Source organism: Lissotriton vulgaris, assembly GCF_964263255.1.
Source record: "Lissotriton vulgaris chromosome 5 unlocalized genomic scaffold, aLisVul1.2 SUPER_5_unloc_1, whole genome shotgun sequence".
Taxonomy (NCBI): domain Eukaryota; kingdom Metazoa; phylum Chordata; class Amphibia; order Caudata; family Salamandridae; genus Lissotriton; species Lissotriton vulgaris.
This window is the reverse complement of record NW_028240613.1, coordinates 95479-116838: the sequence shown is the minus strand read 5'-3', so window position 1 is coordinate 116838 and position 21360 is coordinate 95479. Positions and strand designations below refer to the sequence as shown.

The 21360-nt window shown below is 44.8% G+C and overlaps 1 protein-coding gene across 1 annotated transcript in view; it reads right to left on the bottom strand.

Annotated features, from left to right (window-relative positions):
• The window catches only part of AGRN (agrin), a gene marked incomplete at its 5' end in the record, with an annotated part of 135854 nt that overhangs the window by 20382 nt on the left and 94112 nt on the right, over positions 1–21360 (bottom strand). The window contains 3 exons of the mRNA XM_086947838.1: positions 5053–5140; positions 8849–9038; positions 11341–11457. Of these exons, the coding sequence (XP_086803964.1) occupies positions 5053–5140; positions 8849–9038; positions 11341–11457 (395 nt within the window). The remainder of the gene's footprint in view (positions 1–5052; positions 5141–8848; positions 9039–11340; positions 11458–21360) is intronic.

Genomic DNA, 21360 nt, shown 5'->3' with positions numbered 1-21360 from the left:
AACGTAGCAGCCATCTTTTCTGGCTCATATACAGTAAAGCTTCACCCTTTTTGGCTCATAGACAGTTTCACCGCCCCTCTGGCTTCTATACTATTGTACTGATCCTTCTGACTTCTATAAATAGGGCCTGTCTGCCTTCAGTTGCTAAATGTCAAAGCAGCTTGATGTAGAAAGTAAATGCCATTTAACGAACCATAAGGAAAACATTAAACTATGTAACCCAAATTGCTGTGAACATGTTAAATGCATAAGGCAGTGAAGCTGCTGGGTGTAGGATGACCACCTACTTCTAGGTCATTAAGGACACCGTTTCCACTTTGTGATTGCCTAATGCATCCTGGGTGTTGTAGTCTTGTTTTGCCTTCATAGAACTAATTAGACTAACACACATGAAATCAATGATTTGTAGATGAAATGTTCAGGGCTGGAGACAGTGTCCATAATGACCCTAGTTGGGGAACTCCACAGAATGAACGCTGCATGTCAAATGGTGCAAGCATCCTAAACCCAATTCTAGCAGCGGCTGAGCCCACGACCAACCAGAGCCGAAATATAGATTTGGGAGGTCCAGCCAGTTCTGTTCATGCACAGAACTCACTGCTGAGGGACAGGCAGTGACAACGTGATGTGGGAATGGTCAGTGGATTCTCTCATTAGCCTATTCCACACTGGATGCTTTACAAAACTGATATTGCTCTGAATATTAAATCCGCAGTTTGTGAGGCAAGCAGACTGTTGAGTTGAAAGGTCACTCCAGATTCTATTGGATGTGCAACTGGTGATGGGAGATTCCCCAGAACAGGCATCCTTGAAGGCAAAGGCTCATGAAGGCGCTTGATGTATATGTCTATTACTAAGGACAGAACAGGGCCCTGGATGTGAAAGGAAGGGTCTATCGAGACTATGAGGCATCGACTGGAGGTGAAGCACATAATGCTAGACATAGGACTGCAATTAGGGTCACTGTTATCTGTTATATGATGATTGATACAGGTCCTTCTTTTGTACACCGAGTCAGTGATGCACATTTCTCTTGGTTCAGAAGGGGGGGGGGGGGGGGGGGGGGGCTGTCACCCCGCGAAAAGGCCGTTAAGGAGTACTTAACTGGCTCTTAAGATTAGAAGCCTGTATCTGAGGTCCCTACTAGCACTTGTCTGCTTGCAGATATGTAGTCGGCTATGGAAAACGCAATCAGAAGAACCTGTCTCTGTTGGATATGGGATCGGCTATGGAAAATGCAATCAGAAGTACCCGTCTCTGTTGGATATGGGATCGGCTATGGAAAACGCAATCAGAAGTACCCGTCTCTGTTGGATATGGGATTGGCTAAGGAAAACACAATCAGCAGTACCTGTCTCTGTTGGATATGGGATCGGCTAAGGAAAACGCAATCGGCAGTACTCGTCTGTTGGATATGGGATCAGCTATGGAAAACTCAATCAGCAGTACCCATCTCTGTTGGATCTAGAAGTTGGACATGCCCAGACTGTGAGAGGTGATGATGAGAGGGGATAAAGGTCAGGAAGTGGATGATGTATTTTGGCTCCATAAGAAGCTGGACTCTTTGAGGGCTCCATTCAGGTATAAGTTTGGATGATCCGGGACATGCTGGGGATGTTATTGGTAAGGAAAAGGTGGGTTAGATTTGGTTTTCGTCAATGTGTGTTAATATCATGTAGTGATTGACTGGCAGAGCAACAGACGCTGCTCTGCCTAGGCACGGTAATGGCTCAAAATGGTTATGGGTGATCTACTTACTCTGGAATTTCATTAGTCAGTTGGCTTGAAAACAAGGAAATAAATACGTGAAACACTGACAATAAACGTGGAACATGAGCTGCAGAAACACACAGAAAAGACAGACTATGATCAAAGAAACACAGCAAGGTCGGACCGACTGCAGGATGAATATGAAAACCAGAAACACCAGAGGCAATAGCCGACTATTATGAGAGTAAGGATGACACAAAAACAAAAGACACAGAGACAGACTTCAGCTTCTGAACATGGTCAACAACCATCAAACATGCGATTTTGTTCAGACACACAAATACAGAAAACAGACTGTACTTAACAAACAATTGTGTCACAGTGGCATACAAAAGACACATGGTGAAAGAAAAATATAAGGGACTGAACAAATAAGAAATTTAGATTAACATGAGGACCCATATTACACACAGTGAACTGATACATAAACGTTTGTGCCAGTAGCTTAAAAGAGAGACAGGCAGTCTGGGCTTTAGCATCCCTCCTTTGTGTGGTAACTTGACACTCAAATTACAGACTGGATAAGCAGAAACAAGAAAGCTTGGCAAATGCTCGAAAAGTACTTCCAAATATATTGATGCACTCGAGCAGTGGACCCTAGCCGTAAATGACAAATAGAAAAAAACAACTAGGCAGAACAAAACCTAAGTGGATTGATTTATCTGAAATGCATATCAGTGCCTAACTCTTTGGCCCCATCTCTTTTTGTGATTATTGTGACTTTTTGTCTGTTTTTGGTGGCAGCGATATTTGTTTATTGTTTAACATGTTGTGTTGTTGGTCTTCACTGTAATAGAGTTCTCGTCAGCATCAATTTTAACATTTCCCATTTGTGGACTCTACAGGGAAAGCAGCCTCATCTTGTCCTCAACCCTTACAGAGCTTTGGTGACCCAGCAGTGGATGGCAGGTGGGAGAGATGAAGCGGACCACTGGCATCTGCATGCGTCTGCAGTCATGAAAGGACAGCAGCGAGTGGATCTCACTGAAGCAGCTCTGTTCAAAACCCCTAATGTGAGGGTAATGCCACAAAGCGTAAAGCATTAACTTCTAACTAATTCAGGTTTATTTTGTTGCAATTTTAGGCGGTAACAGATTTCATAACACCCACGTAATTTCAGGTGGTAATTGTGCCCCCAAGAAATACTTTGGATTGAGTATCCTCCTTGTATGCAATTAGCGCACCACACTGAGTTATGGAGCTCGGAATGGGGCAAAATGCTGTAAAATGATAGTTTGCAAACTTGGAAGGTATGGTATTTGCCCGCACGCTCTAACCACAGCAGTTATATATAATCCCAATTTGACGGCAAACAGGAGTTTGCACTAAAATCAGAATTTGGAGGGGATTAGGAACCCGGTCTTTAGTAATAATGATGATAAGGAATATCCGTAGTTTTCACCATTTGTCACAAATAAAACTGCATGTGTTTTTCCATGATCATAAGGCCTGACAAAAAAGTTAAAAGGCTGACTCAAACAACCTTTAGTACAGTCTGGAAAGATTCAAATCAATTTTCATGAGAGTCCATATAGACTCGATATGCAGAACACTGCCGTAGACATGCTAAGGCGGGCACAGGTTCTCCTGCATGCTCAAGGAGGTCTCAGTCTCAAATATTCATTCCACCAAAAGAAATAACCATCTGTACGCCAAATGGGAGGAACTTAACAGTGTCTGAAATCAGACTGATCCATGGTGAGCAGGAGCTTTGATCAAAGATAAGCCATTACCCCAAACATGGTAAAACCTGCCCACCATGATGCAAACTGAGCTTTCGGTAGGAGCAATAGAAAGCATGCTACGGTTATGTGGTCAATACCACCTTCCGCACAGACAGGGTGCCACATAATATCTGCTCCAGGGGTTTCTTCACACGGACTTGCTTTGCCATACATTTTTGCACTCGACACATATCTAGATCCTCTGCTATGATCACACGTGCACTGCAGTTTTGGCTATTTTGGACAAATAAGAGTACCCATAGGCCGATAGCGTTCGGTAGAATCACACGATAGCCTGGCATACAGCGAAACAGCAGCTTAGGAGAGATGCCTTTGGCAAGGGAAAGGAAAGGCGTGCGAATTCTGGGACCTCAAAATGCTCTCAGAGGCTAAAACAGGACAGGGTGTGGGCCTAGAGGAAATGGCCATGGACTTAGCGCGACAGGCAGGAAATTGAGAGGAAGTGACCATCTAGACAAAAACAACCACTAGTTTCCTACGCACTGCAGAGCTTTAATCACGGAGAGAATAATATGGAAATCTGTGCAGAAGAACTTCAGGTCAAATACTGCACTTGTCAGCCTGGCAAAATACCGACGGGCTAAGTCTACGAATGGAGGTTACATCGTGCTTATGTTTGCAGAGACTCCATTCCAGCCGTGAAAGATATGCCACTGGGCGGGATTGTTTTAGTTACTTTGTATTGTTTAAATTCGTTCTAAAAATGATAAATATGCAATTCAAAAATACCACCCCTGGGTGTTTTTTTGCTGCCACTCACCAGCCAGGTGGTAACCCTAACAAAGTAGGAGATAGTAGGTGTCAGGAGAAATTATGCTTAAAACTACTGGACATTTTCTGACAGAGATGGGGCAGCAAAAGCACACTAGTCAAAGATAAACAAGGAGATGTTCTATGTGTTAAATCCAGGAACCTGACAAAGGCAACGTACTCCACGGTCGGCGCGAAATGCATGCCATCATCCTGTGTGTTGCACTGCGTAGCTGCAAGGCTCAGGTGGGTCAGTTACAGTCTGAGGTTTCACAAAGCCTTCTTTTGCTCACTGAGCAATGACATGCGAAAAGCCCGGTATTTTAAGCGTTTTTGTTGGATGCACAGATTATAAATCAATATGTTCAATGGAACATACTGTGGAGTACATGGTAGGACAGTTGGTGATGAGAAAAAGCTACATTTCAGACAAAGAATGACATGTGGGTCCGTTTGCTCTCTGTTTGATCTAAGTGGATCTAAACTGACTGGTAGGAGGAAGGATGATTTGGATTATTTTCTAATTCACTTGCGTCATTTTCAAGTCTCTGTATTGTTTTTTATTATGTTTACTCGAAGTACAAAAACAGCAAAGAGGATGTGAGGTCCCAAGTTTTATGACCTCACTATTACAGGCGGCAGTTAAGATTCCTACCAGAAAGTTTTGGCTGGCAAGTCTTTTGCATTAAACGTTCCATCCTATTGCAGGGAAACAAGGGAGGTGTGTGTGTGTGTGTGTGTGTGGGGGGGAAGGGGGGAGCAAAGAAGGAGGTGGAACCTGGCTTACCTTTTCGTTACTGCGTTGTGATATTCCATGTAGGTTCGGCCGTCAAATGCAATGGCTTCTGAATCCCCTGCCGACTTCTCAATGACCACTGGAGGTGTTAAAAAGCAGCCAGTCAAATCTTTTAACATAGCATTTTTTAAACACCCAAAAGGAACTTTCAAAAGACAGATGCTTATCCCACGAGATCAAACTGTATAACAGATCCAAGAATTTTTCAAAAGTATTCCTTCTCCCGTGTATTGATCAATTCACCAGAATTAAAAACGTTCCCTCAACACCAACCCAACAGTGAGCAATTGCAACAGATTACCAAAGTTCAATACATTTCCCCCTCCCTACCCTCCAAACCCAGGACTGGACATCAACCCTCCCATGATCAAAAGTCAGTCTGTAGTGTCCGGCGTGTCCCCATTACCCTTCTGTCTGGAATGCTGGGAGTGAATTCCTGTAATAGAATGATGGTGTGTGGTCAAGAGTGAAAACGAGCCGATGGGGACAGTTGGAGGGAGGATGGAGCACGGAAGTTGCTGTACCTAAAGGCCTAACATGAAATAAATAACCTACCTACTACCTGTGTAAAAAATGCAGCAAGACTCCGGTGGCAGTTGGGAGCAATGTTTGTCAGGGTAGGAGGACTTTGCGAGAAGGAAGATGGCCCTGTGACCATGGATGACTAGTTTGGTGGCGCCCACCCTCAAAATCCACCCGCAACTGGCATCGGCTCAATCGGCTAGGCAGGTAGGGTTTGATGTAGCTCTAGTGAATTTTAAAGGCGGGCACATTTTTACCTGTTAATATGGTCTGATGTCATTGCTGTATTGCTGGACTGTTCTAGTGTTGATAGGTGGATGTCTAGGGGTATTGTGTATGAGTGTAGTTATGATAACAGGTGAGGACAGGTCTTGTGCTAGAGTAATTATGGTATTTTTTATGTTATGCAGATTTGTAGAGTTTATCACCCGGGGGTATCCTGGAGCTGAGCAGTGGTGTCTAGCCACACCTGGGGCCTAATGGGACTACCCAAAAAGCCAGGTGATCAGCTTCTTGCAGAGTTAAATAAATGAGGATGAGGCTCTTATGTGTAGCAACAGGTTTCATGCTTTAGGAGAGATGTATGAGACGGTTGACTGCCAGATCCGTTTTTCCGTATACGTGGAATTTGTGCAAGGAGAAGTCTGGATGAGCAGAGGTATCTGGAAGGTTTGTGAAAGCAAAGGGGATTGTTGTGGTATGCTGGGCCAGTGTTATGTAGTGCCTTGAAAATGTGGGTGAAGAGCTTGAATTGCACTCATTTGTGAACGGGGTGCCATCAGTCGATCTCCTTCAGGTATGGTGTGATTTGTGTGCAGTGTGGGAGGTTGAGAGTAATTCTGGCTGCTGAGTTCTGAATGGTCTGCAGCCTTCTGGAGAGTTTTTTGTTGATCCCAGCATAGAGGGTGTTCCCATTGTCTAGGTTTCTTGTGAGGTGTGTGTGTGGCGGTTTTATGGGTGCTGATTGGGAGCCATTTGAAAATCTTCCTCAGCATCTTCAGAGTACGGAAGCATGAGGATGTAGCAGCTTTGATTTGGGTGGTCATGTAGAGTCTGTTGTCGATGATGATCCCAAGGCTCTTGGTGTGGGAGGGTGTCAGTTCTCGCTCTGCTGGCCACCAGGTGGATTCCCACGGTGATGTGCTTTTCCCACAGATCACAATTTCGGTCTTGTTGGAGATCATCTTTAGGCAGTTGTTCTACATTCAGTGTGTGATTTCAGTCACCCGGGCATTGAACTTGATCCGGGTACAGGGAGTCCGTTTGTGAGCGAGAGAATGAGTTGTGTGTTGTCAGCATAAGGGAGGACATCGATGTCTTGAGAGCGAATGATGCTGGCTAGTGGGATCATCTATGCGGTGAAGAGGGTCGGGCTCAGGGAGAATCCTTGATGAACTGTGCAGATGACGTCACGGGCGTCTGATGTGTGCGATGCTAGGTCAACTGACTGGGCTCTTCCAGGCAAGAAGGAGCAGATCCATTGGAAAATGTGTCCTTGAATTCCAATGTTGTGTAGGCATTGGATGAGGATGGGGTGGGAGATTGTGTCAAACACTGTGGAGAGGTCCCAGAGTATTAGGGCTGCCGTATCTCTGCTGTCCAGTGTCATGCAGAGGTCATCTTTGGTGGTGATGATGCCGATTTCAGTGCTTGGTTGGGTCTGAAACCAGACTGAGTGGTGTTGAGGAGTTGGTGGTTGTTGAGGTGTTCTGTGAGGTGTCTGTTGATGATTTTCTCTAAGACCTTTGCCAGGAATGGTAGCAGGGAAATTGGTCTGTAGTTGGCAAGCTTTGAAGGGTTCACAGAGGGTTTCTTCAGCAAAGGGAGGACAGCTGCGCTTTTCCAAGCATCTGGAAAGGTCATGGAAGAGGTGGAAGCATTCAGAATAGGTGTGAGCAAGCTACCTATGAGTTGCAGTCCTTTTGAGTAGGTGTGGTGGGTGCAGTGGTCTGATGGGTCCCCTGAGTGGATAGACTTCATTGTGGTAGCAGTTTCCCATGGGGTGAGGACGGGCCATGGGGCAAGCATCGTATTTTTGGATAAGATTGGGAGGTGTTTGGGAAGGTCTGACAGGTCTGGTTGCAAGTTGAAATTGCTGTACATGGAGGTGATTTTTTTGCTGAAGATTAGAGAGAGAATGTTGCGAAGGGGATGGCAAAGATTTATTACCTTCTGTTGGTGCTGGCATTGATGTGGTCTGCCAAAGCAGCGTGTTTGGTGGTACGGATCATTTGATGGTAGCGTCTTAGGGCTGGTTTGGATGTGCTCTTGTCTGCATTGTCCTGGGTCATTCTCCATTTGTGCTCCAGTTGTGTGCAGTGGCATTTCAACAGCCTATGTTCTTCCGGGTACCAACTGGTCTTGGGTCTGAATCTTGTTGTATTCCTCTGTTTGGGAAGGGGGGGGGGGGGAATCGGTGTAGGGGGTGATGAAATTGTTGATGGCTTTGGATAGGCTATTGCTGTGTTCGGGGTATGGTAAAGTGAAGTTAGGGTTGAGGTGACATGGATTGACTTTCCATTTGTGTTTTGTTTTGTAGCCTATGGGATGATGGGGAAGCTGGTACGTTATGTTTCCTTGGCTGCCGCATGATTGTGCGTCTGTGACTACTTGTTCTTCATGAGTACATTTTGTGAGGCGTCATTATGAGTATGTGGACCTGCCGAGGAGGTCACAAGACGTTTATATTTTGGACCATTTTGCACTGGTAATCACAACCTACTTTGTGTTGTGTTTCTTAAACATGAGGTGTGGAGAGCTTAATGACTTGCCCGGTTGCAGTCCTTTTGTGACTGATTTTTGCTGTGTCTGTGTGGGTACTGGAGAGTTAAATAGGTTGTATATGGGTGAATGCTTAAGTTAGACATGTTGAAGATTTATTGTGAATGATTGTCCTTGTACTTTACATTCAAGGGATTGGCTGTTCATTATTGTATTTTTTTTATAAGAAAGGGAGGTTGTAGTATCCTGCGAGTCCCCATTACCTGCATGTCTGAGCTGGTGTCTGGAATGCTGAGAGTGAATGATGTACTAAAATGTTGGTATGTGGTCTGGAGTGGAGGCTAGTAGAGAGTTACAGCTGAAGGGAGGATGAAGCTGACAGGAACTACCTGCTGAGGCTGTAATCTAGGGGCTTAACATGAAAAAAGAACTGACCTCCCGCTTGAATGGCGTGAGACTCTTGTATGAAGACCCTGTTATCCACACTCACCACAGTTCCAATGCAGAACGAGCATCAATGCACTGCCATGCACCACGTCCTTACCTTTCTCACAGTGTGCCCCTGAAAATCCCCTATGGCAAACGCACTCGTAACTCTCCATCTTCGGGTGGCAACTGCCGCTGTTCTGACATGGGTGGGGGGTTCGAGTGCATGGATGGGAGCGGTAAGGTGAAATCTCTATTGCTTGTCGGATGTTCTCTTCCTTTAATATGGAGATCCCTTTGATTGTGATCTGGGGAAAAAGAAAGAAAGTATGAAATTGGGACTAAGAGGCATCAGACAGCAGACAGACAATAAGGGCCTTCAGAAAAATAGACCCCCTCTGACAGAATTAATATGATGGAGATAAGCCCCTGGTCCAAAGAACAAGGTACAGGACAGAGACACTTCCACAATTCAAAGGTTTATCCTTCAAAAGTCAGTTGCACCAACAAAGAGTCTGCAAGAGGGACAGGGGCCTTTAGAACGTTAATCTATTGAATGGAGGCAGCAAAGAGGCTAGATCATTTTCCTTGACAAGAGATGGAGCACCTCATTTCTTGGTGCACCGACAATCACAATACTTTTGTCTCTTGTACACCAGTTATCACTTTCGTTCAAAGCATGGGACTAAAATCTTATATAGTGCACTGCACTAGGATTATACGAATATCAGACTGCTGGCACCTTTCTATACTTGTATCGTACAATCTGTATTGTTTACCATTCGAATTTAAGTTCTTGCTTTCGCCTCAACAACTTTGTATTACATTTCACCAAACAGCACTCGGCAGAGTGCTCTGTATCTATTCCAACCACACATATACATGATGTTAAGCTAAGAGTTATATCGTATGGCCCCTCTCATCAACCCTCGCACCTCAAACGACTAATGTACAAAATTGACTCTTTAACCCTTAACCCCCTCCTTATATTCATTTTGGTCTAATTATGTTTTACTTATGTGTATGTTTTTACTAAAATGCTTATTCATGGTCTTTTTAAAAAATCAATAAAAAGTTTTGAAATTAAAAAAAAAGAGATGGAGCACCGGCACACTCCATGTTAGCCTGTCAATAATTGTCTGCCCTTGTGCATATGGACATTTGTGCGAAACACAAAAATATGTGGAATGAAAACTATCCAAGGTTTGCGAAATGCATAGGGCTGCACAGGACACAACTTCAAAACTACAAGAATCATATGTGAGAAATATGAATGCCTTGTAACTCCAGAAAATCTGTGTGTGTGTTTTAACGAAGGAAGATTTCTGGACCCCAGACAACCTGGCAAACCGAAGCTGAAAAGGTGACTTTCTCCAGCTCTGGAATCTTCTAATGGAGAGGTGCGCAATCACCAAATGTACCTGAATAGCTAAATCCATTCCAGGTTTTTATGCATCACTAAGTTAATGTGTTGCCTTCAGATGTACTGTAAGTGAATTTAACTTGGATTGAGATAGCAAACTTAATCTAGGTTGGATACTGCAATGCTATAGCCTTCCATGCCACAGTGAATTATACCCGCTCTACCCGCAGCATTGTGCAATGCTGGAGCTTTCACCACAAAACGGAAGCCTATGGAGGATCAAGTATCTAATGTGGTTTAAAAGGTCATAGTTGCTAAGGACCCCAGGTTCATGCGTGATGAGCTTCTCCAGTCCAGAGTTTTTTCTTTGAATTCTGAGACATGTGGACCTGATCTCAAAATTGAGTCCATATGACTACAAGTCCAGAATTCAAAGAAAACCCCAAGACTGGAGAAGCTGGTCGTGCATGGACCTGGGAAACCTGGCAGGGACAAAAGGTGGATCCAGAGATGTGCTAGCATCGGGCTAGTACCTCATGAAATGAAAGACCGGCAATAAAATACAGTTCAAAGACCGTAAGTGGATACAAGCACCTCCGTGTGACCTTGATCTTGGGGACATACAGTCAGGCATAGAAGAGAAAGCGAGACCAAGTAGACTGTGACAAGGGCATGAGCTCTGTGAAACATATACTCTGTTGTAAGCTCTATCCTATGATCAAAGTCAACATCTCAACCATAAAGCAATCACTATTTGTTCACATTACTTTCGTTACAGAAAAACATTGCCCATAGTGCTTTGTTTTTTTTATTACGCAGTTATTGCTCCTGGCCCATCCTTTCTTATTTTTCTGCTTGCCTTTCTTTACCTTTTTGATTTAGTCTTGAGGTCTGTCAATTTGCCAATTTTTTTGTTCCTGTACTACTACTTTTTTAGCTCCACTAGTTCCAGAAGTCCTCTTTACATGGCCACATTTTCATTGTATGTATTTCTATTTTTACATATTTATCGTCTTCTACAGCAGGCCTAACGCCTTTGAACTCCTTTTTCCTTGGTACTCTAGACTTCTTGTTTAGCAGCTCTTTTGCTCACTTTTGGACGTTTTACTAGGTTTATGGTTTTTCCACTGTTTTAAGTCACATAACATTCTTTGTTGTAGATTGTTTTTTTCCGTAATTTTGATTTTAAATGTTTCAATAGTTTCGTTTTATTTCACAAATGCTGCATGGGCCGGTCCGGTCCTTACCTTCTGGATGGCTCCTACAAAGCTTGTAGAGATGGCAGCAGCTCGTGCCAATTTGCTGAAGTCGGGGGCTCCTCCCACATAGAGTGGCTCCTTCAAGTTCAAGGCAGTATGTGGCGCCTGAGGCAATAGAGAGGTAAGATCAGAATGACTAAACATCAAGGGGAGACCATGGGACAGCACAATGAAAAACAACACAGTAGGCAGAGTCAACTCACAACAGAATCGGGACCTCAACTAAATCTACTCAACTGCTCGCCAAAACTCTGGAACGCAAAAAAGGCACCAGAAGCAAGCAGCCAACTGGTTGCCTGACGCCTGGAGCCTGAATAAAAGTAGTTTGTAAATTCCTTTTTATGTGTTCCACCCAAAACTCTCATTCTAAAGCAGTTAGACAGCAAGCTTTCCTAGGTGTAATGTACAGCACAGAACGACCAATTTAGCAAGTACCCCTGGGTGCTATATGCACCTTCTGATGACCATAGTGGATACTGTGTCAAGAGACCAACAAAATAGTGGATTATTATTTACTGGTAGTTGACTCTTAACTAGAAAAATGTAGCTGTTTATTCTGATGACAGAGATAGTAAAACTTTCCAAAGACTGTTCGAACAAAACTAGAATCGCAAAAAAGAAATACCCTTTTCTCGATCCAGAACCCAGAAAAAATACCTATCCATGTATATTCTGAAGATTCAGGGGTGTTGGTAAAAAGTAGCTAATTACCACTCTGTTCCACAGCACCAGGAAACCTCTGTCTTTCTGCCCCCACGAACAGGGAAAACAAACCCATTCAGATCCTTCCACCCCATCCCCAAATCGTTAATGTGGTCTCACCCAGAATCCAGGAATGCCACCAAAAACTCATGTAGCATCCATGTTTGACTTTATGACTACACCTCAATTTCTTGCTCTCAGCAAGACCTGGTCACAGACTCCTTTCAACCAACATTTGCACGCTCTACAGAGATGGGGGGTGAGGGGAAGGAACTATCACAAGCCACTGGCCAGCAGGGAAATTCCATGCTCAACATAGGACTCATCTAAATATCTGGTTGCAATTTTTTTTCCTGCTCATGTACCATGTTGTATGAGGCCCCCCAAAATAATTTTTGAAAGAGAATTTCCTCACCCGGATTTTCCACTCAATTTCAAATATATGTTTCACTGTGCAGGATCTTAACATCCGTCAACATCACATTAAATGGCTGAAATGCTTTGATTTACTCAACCAGGATGGCAGTCAACCAACACAGAAGAGAATAGACTTGCTCTGTTCTTAATTTTGGAGCTCATGCTCATTGACTGTAAAGGCCTTTCATGGCCTGACCACGCCATGGTAAGCGTCCTAATTCATGGTGAGATCAGATGTAAAATGTTATTTTAAAAAAAAGAGAAAGCCCAAGAAGAAGCTCACAATGTCAAGAAGGAACCGCTCGCAAATAATTCACACAGGTAGCTTTGCTCAGCCATTAAAAACTCATTGACAACATCACCCACAGAGCAACTATTGTACCTTTAGGACAAAGTGGCGCAAGCCCTTCCCTACCTAAAATGTACCAGTCGACCACCACCAGCGAGCAACAGAAAAGTCAACTAGTTCACCGATGATCATCGCCAAATGCAAAGGATGGGCAGGGCTCTCAAATGATGATGATCTGAGTCAAAATCAAAGAATGAGCACACTGACCAACTTAGTCATACTCTAAATGTTAAAAAAGACTGACATTCATTCCTCATTAGAGGAGTGACAAGTCCAATCCCTGAACTATTTCACTAAGAAATGGAAGTCCCTGCACCTGTCCAAAATGTTTTGTCCCCTTTGGAAAACTCTCAACCTCTCGAAATTCTTTCACAACAAAAAAGATTCCTTAAAAGCACACCTCTCACCTGCACTCTCAACCACTGCTGATTTCCATAATCAATATGAATCACAGCAAGCGCTCCTGCTGGTTTTCACACAGGCTTGCACTTGTTAAATTGCAAAATGCTGCAGGCCTTCAAAAACTCATGCACCACCACTGAGATTTGTAAAGTGCCAGTTCCCATTATAAACAGTCCCACAAGCAGTTTGCTCTACTGGTTAGTATCTTTAAACTTCAAACATGCAATGAACATGCAATTGCTCAAAAACAAATCTGGCTTGATGCCATGCCCACAGCAGAAAACCGCTCCAACCTCTTTGTGAACTAATGGCAAATACTCACTGTGCAACCAAGCGGCTGCTGAGTGACGTTCAAACAGATTTTGTCTCTGCATCTAAAATGCATCTATGAAACTGTGTAAGATTTCCTTCCATGACAACGGTCAAGCTTGTATGCTGCTTAAGATTATGTTTCAACATTCTACATACGCAACTATAAAGTACTGCTGGAGCACTCTTGTCACTACATTTTCAGATATGTTTGTCCACTCTAGCTAACAGCCTGGCATTCCATGAGTCAATCTTTACATGTTGATCACAGCCAGAACTAATTTAAGCTCAAAGATTGATCGTGGACCACCATCAGAGGACCTTCCATCTGAAGGGTGCCCAGAACTGGATGCAGCGCAAGTGGCTGTACCTCAAAAGACAGACAACTGAAATCCTACTCCTGTATCTGCCCCAATCTAGCCATCATCTTTCTTCCTCAGGTCAGGAGCTCTCCATGCACCAGACACAGTTTGACTGAGCAGTCAAAAACACTCAAATACATTACTTTGAAAGAGTTGTTTTAAGCGACAGTCTCAAGCAGCTGAAAGCAAGTGCTGTAAATCCTGTGCATTTCAAACTTACATCAGCCCCTAAAAAAGATGTGAACCCCTTCTTTTCTGTCAGTTTTAAGCCTCACATGCGTATAGTAAGCACATGCGGATAGTAAACTCTACACAAATGATATAATATAAATAGATGTACCAGCTAAAGCAGCTGTGTTAAATAATTTGCAGTTTAATTTGACAAAAATGTGTGCATTGATAGCATTGTGATTAAATCGGGAGAACTGCATTTGGAGTCTGGGGGATTAGCACACCCGGGTACAAACCCTCATATACAAACCCCGAATGAGGATTGCTGTTGCTTGCAGGGCCGGCCTTAGGCATGTGCAAGCTGTGCACCTGCACAGGGCCGCCAAACCCCAGGGGCCGCCACGCCAATATATTTCCTTAATATAATAATCCTCTGAGGATGGATACATATTTGCGTGGCGGCCCCAGTGGCAGGGATTTGGTGGCCTCCGGCTCTGTTCCACTTCCAAACACCCTGACCCCCTTCCTGAGCTCCGGGGGGCTCCGCCCTGCCAGGACCCCCTCTTCCGGGGCCCCCTACCTACGCTCCCTGCCCAGGGCTGCCAAGAGCTTAGAGACGCCCCTGTTGCTTGGCTCCAGGAGGATAGTAAAGAATGTCTTCCCTGACTCCTATGACTACACACAAGGAGGAGGACAGTAACTCTAGACGTCCTGGTCTCAATCGAATGTAATCTGTGTCACCATATGATGCCACAGACGATTCACCCCCTGATTCTTCATCTTCAAAGGACGGGCATATAGTGTTTGCCGGATGCTTTGTAACCTTGCTGGCGTGTGCAGTGCTCAGATACAAGCTATGCCAGCCCACCTACCTATCCACTGATCTCGGATTCCTACTCACTAATCACCAGCTGCTTCCTCCTCCAGATCCATAGGATCAAGGAGTCAGGGCTCGAGTCGGGGTACCACGCGGGGGGACGGCGTCCCCCCCCTTATTTTACCGGGTGGACACCGTCCCCCCAGCCCAAAAGCTGGACTTGCAATTATGGCATTACTTGCCCGCACGGCCGCCCCGTCGATTTCCCTTTACCCAGTGACTCACGAAATCCGTTTATTTAATGGGTCTTGGGCTGAGGGGGGGCCCTTCTGAAAGGTGCCTCCCACGCTTCCTGCGCGCCCCTGGGTCTCCAGGGGCCTGTGCTAGGCCCCTATTTGTAATGATAACAGTCGGCGGTGGGGGGGGGGGGGGGCGCAGTGATCTCCGTATGCAAAGCTGGTGGCTTTTAGTTTTTGAGTCAGATTTGAAAATCAAGAAAACCAGGACTGGCTGATATCGCCAATATAATAGGGGAAAACTTGAGAGCTCGATAACTAGAGCAAATTAAACCATGCATTCACTCTTTGGCCTCTCTGGAGCGAGGGGAGGCAATGAGTCTGATGGGGCAAAGCCACTTTTCGTGACGTCACGTCCTGTCGTGACGTCACTTCCGGTTACACCACCTAATTTAGAGCGTCCCCGCACTTCTTTTTTTAGGTTTCGCTGGGGAACGGAGCCTTTAGGCTCCGCCTCCAGAGAAATCTTATGTTTCTTAGTGTGTACTCTTAGTCCCTCCCTCTGTTTCATTGGCTAGCTCCATAAATGGAGGCTAGCCATTGGAACAGAGAGGCGTCCGTCATGGCCGGAGGAGACTCGGGGGCGTTCCCGAGAATCTTTGGCTTTTGGCTACGTCATGATACGTCAGCCAAAAGCCGGGAACGCCCCCGAATCTGGTCCGGCCGGGCCGTGCTTGCTGCTGTCCTGCCTTCTTCCGTGTCCCGAAAACGAGCCCGCTGCTCTCCGATTGGACGGGAGAGCCGAGCCCCCTCACCAAACGCCGCGTCGGGATTGGCCCGTGCGGCGCAGCGTCACCACTGTTGCCGTGTGGTGATTGGCTAGGGCGAGGAGCGTCATCGCAGGCTTGTTTGTAAGCTTGTTTATTCTCAGCTGCCATGACGGTAAACGTATGCCTCTCATAATTATTTCTTGTGTTCATTACACTGCGCCCCGCGATGCACTCTGTGTCGTCGGTCCTTCAGTGCATGTTTTATTGTGCTGGTGCCTCTCCTGTTAAATTTCGGATTTTTTTCATCCAATCAAACTTACTCGGCACCCTCGTTTTTTACTTTTCAGCGTGGCAGACGAATGTTCACTTCTGAAGTGGGGGCGTATTGACGTGTTCCACACCGCTCCCCCGTTTTTCAATCTGCTCATCAGTTACTACAAAATCTCGCTGGAGTATGTACAGCAACTCACAAGGTGTTTCTTTGAGTTTGTCTTTATTTTGAAAGTGTGACCAGTGCTGATACTGCGGCCTCACTTGTCTCTCCCCCGCACGTGTTGTGTGTCTCTGTGCAGGCGATGCTGTGTTTGGCTTTACTTGTCTGGCAACTCACACAGCGTTTCTTTGAGCTTGTCTTTATTTTGAAAGCGTGACCAGTGCTGATACTGTGGCCTCACTTGTCTCTCCCACCCGCTCGTGTTGTGTGTCTCTGTGCAGGCGGCGCAGCGTTTGGCTTTACTTGTCTGGTTGTTGTGACGGCGATCCCGCAGATCACGTGATGGAGGACAGCTTTAGTCGGCAGAACATAGCTGAGGTGGAGAAGGCATAGCGATGAGCGTGGGCCTTGTCACAAGCAATTAAAGGGCTGAATTAAGGTAAGTGGATAATTGAACAGCCTTCCTTCCAAATTACTGATTTAGGCCGCAAATAAAAAAGTTGTGAAGTGATAACCACGGCCTTGTCTTTAGCTCTGTATTTTAATTGTGTGCCGGTTTCGACTGTTTGAGCCATTTCATACTTGTATTTCAAGACCTGCCGCCAGTGTTTCGAGGCACATGCCTTATTTTTTCCTTTTAAGTGAACGTTGTCCGGGGCCGCCGCCTCATCTTGCGACTGCTATTCTTCTTCCGGCGGCGAGCGTGATGGGTTTTGCAGTCACCCCTACTATTATTGCTTATAACTTGCCTTCAACGATGAGCCTATACGGACTTCTGTTTACCCTGCATTGCGCTTTTTCTCACCAAACATATTTTTGGTGCTGTTTCATAGCCGTTTTTAGTGAGCTTTGATTTGCTCCAGACGGCCTGCTCGACACTTTAAAAAAAAAAGAAATATTGCGCTTTACAAGAAACACCATAATCCCTGCTCACTTGCGTTCTTGTGTGCTAGCATTGTCCCCAGTGTCTCGTCTACTACTTGCAGGGCAGGGGTCACTCCTAACGCGGGTGACCCTTGCCCTCCTTTGGCGCGCGGGTGCTGACAGGGCAAGAGGCGCGCGAAGAGATTTGAGAAATTCATGAAGGAGTAACGTTCAGGGCGGCGTGGTGTGCTGCATCCGTAAACACCAGGCTCGAAGGGTTCCTTTCTGCCGCGCCGCATTTTGCTGGTTAAATCTTCTCCCTTTGCCTCTCATCTTGCTTATGTCTCCGTTTTTCTGCTTCAGTGTGCGACTTTAATTTGTTTCTCTGGATTTCTTGCTGTGAGGTAATTTTAGGAAACCGCTCTATTGTAGTCGTTACTGGCGCATTCAAATAACTTTATTTACTTGTTTTAATGAGGCTTCACATTAGTATTTTAATTGGTTTTATTCAAGTCGTGTATTGATGAACATAGCAATGTTCTTTTAAGTCTTTAGATATCGGAGGCTGCTAAGGATCCAGATCCAAACTCTATTGAAATTCGAAAATATACGCAGGGGCTGCTGCTCCGTTTGCACAGAGGAGCTTTGCCCCACTTAAATGCCCCGCAAACCCCAGAGATTAAAATAAATTGGTAATTCTTCACCATTTTATTTTCCATCATCCTGTCCTGAACTGAGTGGCAGCAGGGAGGAGTGGTAGGCAGAGGGCTGCTTGTGCACTGTTTACAGTGTGCATGTCTTCATGGCCTGCTGTCTTGCCACGGCCAAGCAGACCTTTAAACCTCTCACCCAAAGCTGTCTTAAAACAAGCATTTACAATGCAACGGTTTCGCCTTTGGAAAAGTTAGAGCTATTGGCAATGTAAATGACAATGCCATTTATTTATCTGTTTTCAAAACCAACACATAAATACAAATTTTGTCATTTACAATGCCAATAGCTCAAACTTTTCCAAAGGCGAAACCGTTGCATTGTAAATGCTTGTTAGGACTTGTGCCCTGCAAGGAGTGGACCACCTCCTGTCACAGACAACACAGGAAATGGGATTGAGAACATAAAAGAAAATAATCAACACAATAAAGGGACCTGCCGAGATCATCAAAGCTGACCGCATACCACAAACTCTAAAAATATGCATCGTTCACACTTCCGCATCCATTACCTCCCTGTAAGCTGGATCCTAGAACACGATAACCAGGTTCCTTCAGCAAATGAATGTAAATAAACCTTTCGAAAAAATACATGTAGTTCTCCCTGCCCTTTTCTGTTTCAAATCAAAGCAGCATTGCCCCCTGCTGGCTGCAGTAGGAAACTGCGATTTGTGAATCCCCGTCTTTTTTGTTCTCCGGTACGTGCGCACGCACGTTCAGTTTGTCTTCACATGTCCTTGAGACGACGGCTTTCACTTGATAACTGGCGACAGAACAGCACGATTACGAGCCTCTGCATGCTCGCCGTTCCCTAAGAACCAATCCCGGGAGCACTGGTCGCACTCCCGCGGCGCCTGCTCTGGGCCTGACCAAAGCGACGTGCGTCATCCAGACAGCCCACGTACACGACGCTTCGAATCAAAACCCAACACGCATGCACAGTGGGTGCGGACAGGCAACACCGAACAAATTGTACTTAAAAATTCGGTACCTAAAAACGCCTGTGTTCTCACCCATCTAATGCTATGTAGTCCGTAAGTAGACATCCTTTATTTAGGAAGATACTATGATATTATGTGGTGTATTTATATGTATGATTGAATACATTGCGCATAAGAGGCTAACAGAATTCTGAACATTGGTGCATGCATTCCTTGTCCTGCCATTGGGTCCTCCTCCAATGCCCCCTTCTCTAGAAAAGCATCGATCCCCTACAGTAGCCAATGCACGAAAGGACCTTGTAAAAGTTCCTCATTTATGCTGCTAAACCAAATATTTCTGTCATTTGATTACATTCATATTCAGTTATTACATCCAGCTCCTATTTGCCTGGTGCAATTCCTCTCCAGTGTTGCCGAAAGAACCGTAATCTGTTTTTTTTAGCAGCCCACGGCGACCAAAAACCGCTCCTATCAAGGTAAAAGATAGTTTGTGTTTGTATCTAGTGAACCTCTTCCTCTAGCTACACAAATTTGTTGCAGGGGTGTTCAATTTGCGTCATAGCAAGCCTAAACACACCAGGTTTTCAGGATAACATCTGATTATGTAAATGCACCCTTATAGAGATGTACTGTATAAACATTTATTTTCTAGGTATGCTGAAAATCTGGGTGGGTCCGGCTCTTGAGGACCAATAACAAGATCCATATATAGGCTCGAGTTCTGCAGGCATGTTGCCTATATTCCTGAAAAGGATGTGACTGTGTGGGATATATTGTACACGTTTCCACTCTGTGCATCATATCTCGCAATATATTTTCCTGGAAGTAGACTTTCTGATGTACCTGGGTTAGCATATTTCCGTCTTGCTGTTCTGCATATCATAGAGCCAGGTTATGAATACTTGCATCATCAAAGTGTTTTTGCAAGATGTAAGAAATCTCCCAAACTTCACAAAACGCTTCAGGGAGTTCACTGGATACCTCTTGCAGCAAAATGCTGTTGGACTTCATTAGAGCCTCATAACTGTGCCCTACCAGATTTACCAATAGCCAGTGGCATAGGAAGGGCGGTGAGGTGGGTGCGGGCCGCCCCGGGTGTCATCACTGAGGGGGGTGACAAAATGATGGCACTGAGGGGGGTGACAAAATAGCAAAAATATGTGTAACTATCTTTTTTGTCCTTATTTTAATATTTTCAATTTAATAATTTCAATGTGGGCGGGGGGTGTGGGTGGTTGGTGACAAGAAATTTTCCGCACCAGGTACCACCTGACCTTGCTACGCCACTGCCAATAGCACTGGCACTGGCAACTTATGGGCTGGGAATTGCCAGGGGATACAATCGGAACGCTGAGATTTAACCGAGAAATGAGAATCCGGAATACCACACAGATTCTTATGCTAATTTCCTATTCTTCTATGGTAGATTTTGGCTGCTTTAAGTGTGAAACTCGAAAACACGATGTTCCAATAAAGCCAGTAACAATCATTAACAGCCCCACTGGAAATTTGTAATGCCGGCCTTAGCGTTCCAATGGCGGTGAAGCCTCTGTGAAACAGATCAACGTTTTATGAGGAAACTTTCAGGATCTCATCCCAAACACGCAGTGTCATCATGGGACATTGACTCATCTCCATATACCTTGTCTGACAAATCTTCTGTTTTCAATCGAGGAAAGGTCAGCAGTCCCTTAGAGTCATACCTCCACTGCTTTCGCAGTAGCGCCTGTTTCATGCTGAAAATGAATTCTCTTTTGCTTCAATGACTGTGAAAGGCACAATTCTCTAATTCTTGTGTCCGAGAGTCTATGAGGCTTGTTTATCAAGCAATTACTACCTCTTTATTACATTTTCAGTATTTACATGATGCACATCTTCCATCTGTATGGCACCATGGCACTTTCACGGATTGTCTCAGTGTTCTTTATGTATGATTTTAGGACTTTCATTTTAGAGTACATTTTATTTGTATTTGGTTTGTTCGGAGTATTAGTGTTCACATTGAGTTGCCCTAGTTGTAATGGCCACTGAATCATAACTAGCTTTGAGGCTGATGTCATCAAAAGCTATTTTTCCATGGCCAATGGATGCAAATAATAGATCTAGGGCCAGATGTAGCAAAGGGTTTTACCCATTCTGTGTCTATGGGAAAATGTGTTGATACATATGGCCCTTACCAATTTGACTCTTATAAAGGACTTTTGAGGCCAATGGCTTCAAGGTTTATTTTTGATCATTTTGATGCAGAGATGCAAAGTTGTGTGGTCATGCACAACTCTGGTATTTCTAGGCAATGATGATCTTCACAGTATCTTAAATCTTATAACTCTCAGAGCTGGATAGCTGATATGGACCAATTCTCCATTTGGAGAGTCAGTGCAGTGTCTGCTGCCCCCTATCATTTTAAGTGCTCTGGTTTCCCACATTTGTCCCTTGGCAGTCCCTTTTAGGCCTCGCTGGATGCAATGCTTTTTTTGGGCCATGTGGTTTTCTTAATTGGCTGAAAATGTTGTAAGAAATTCGTA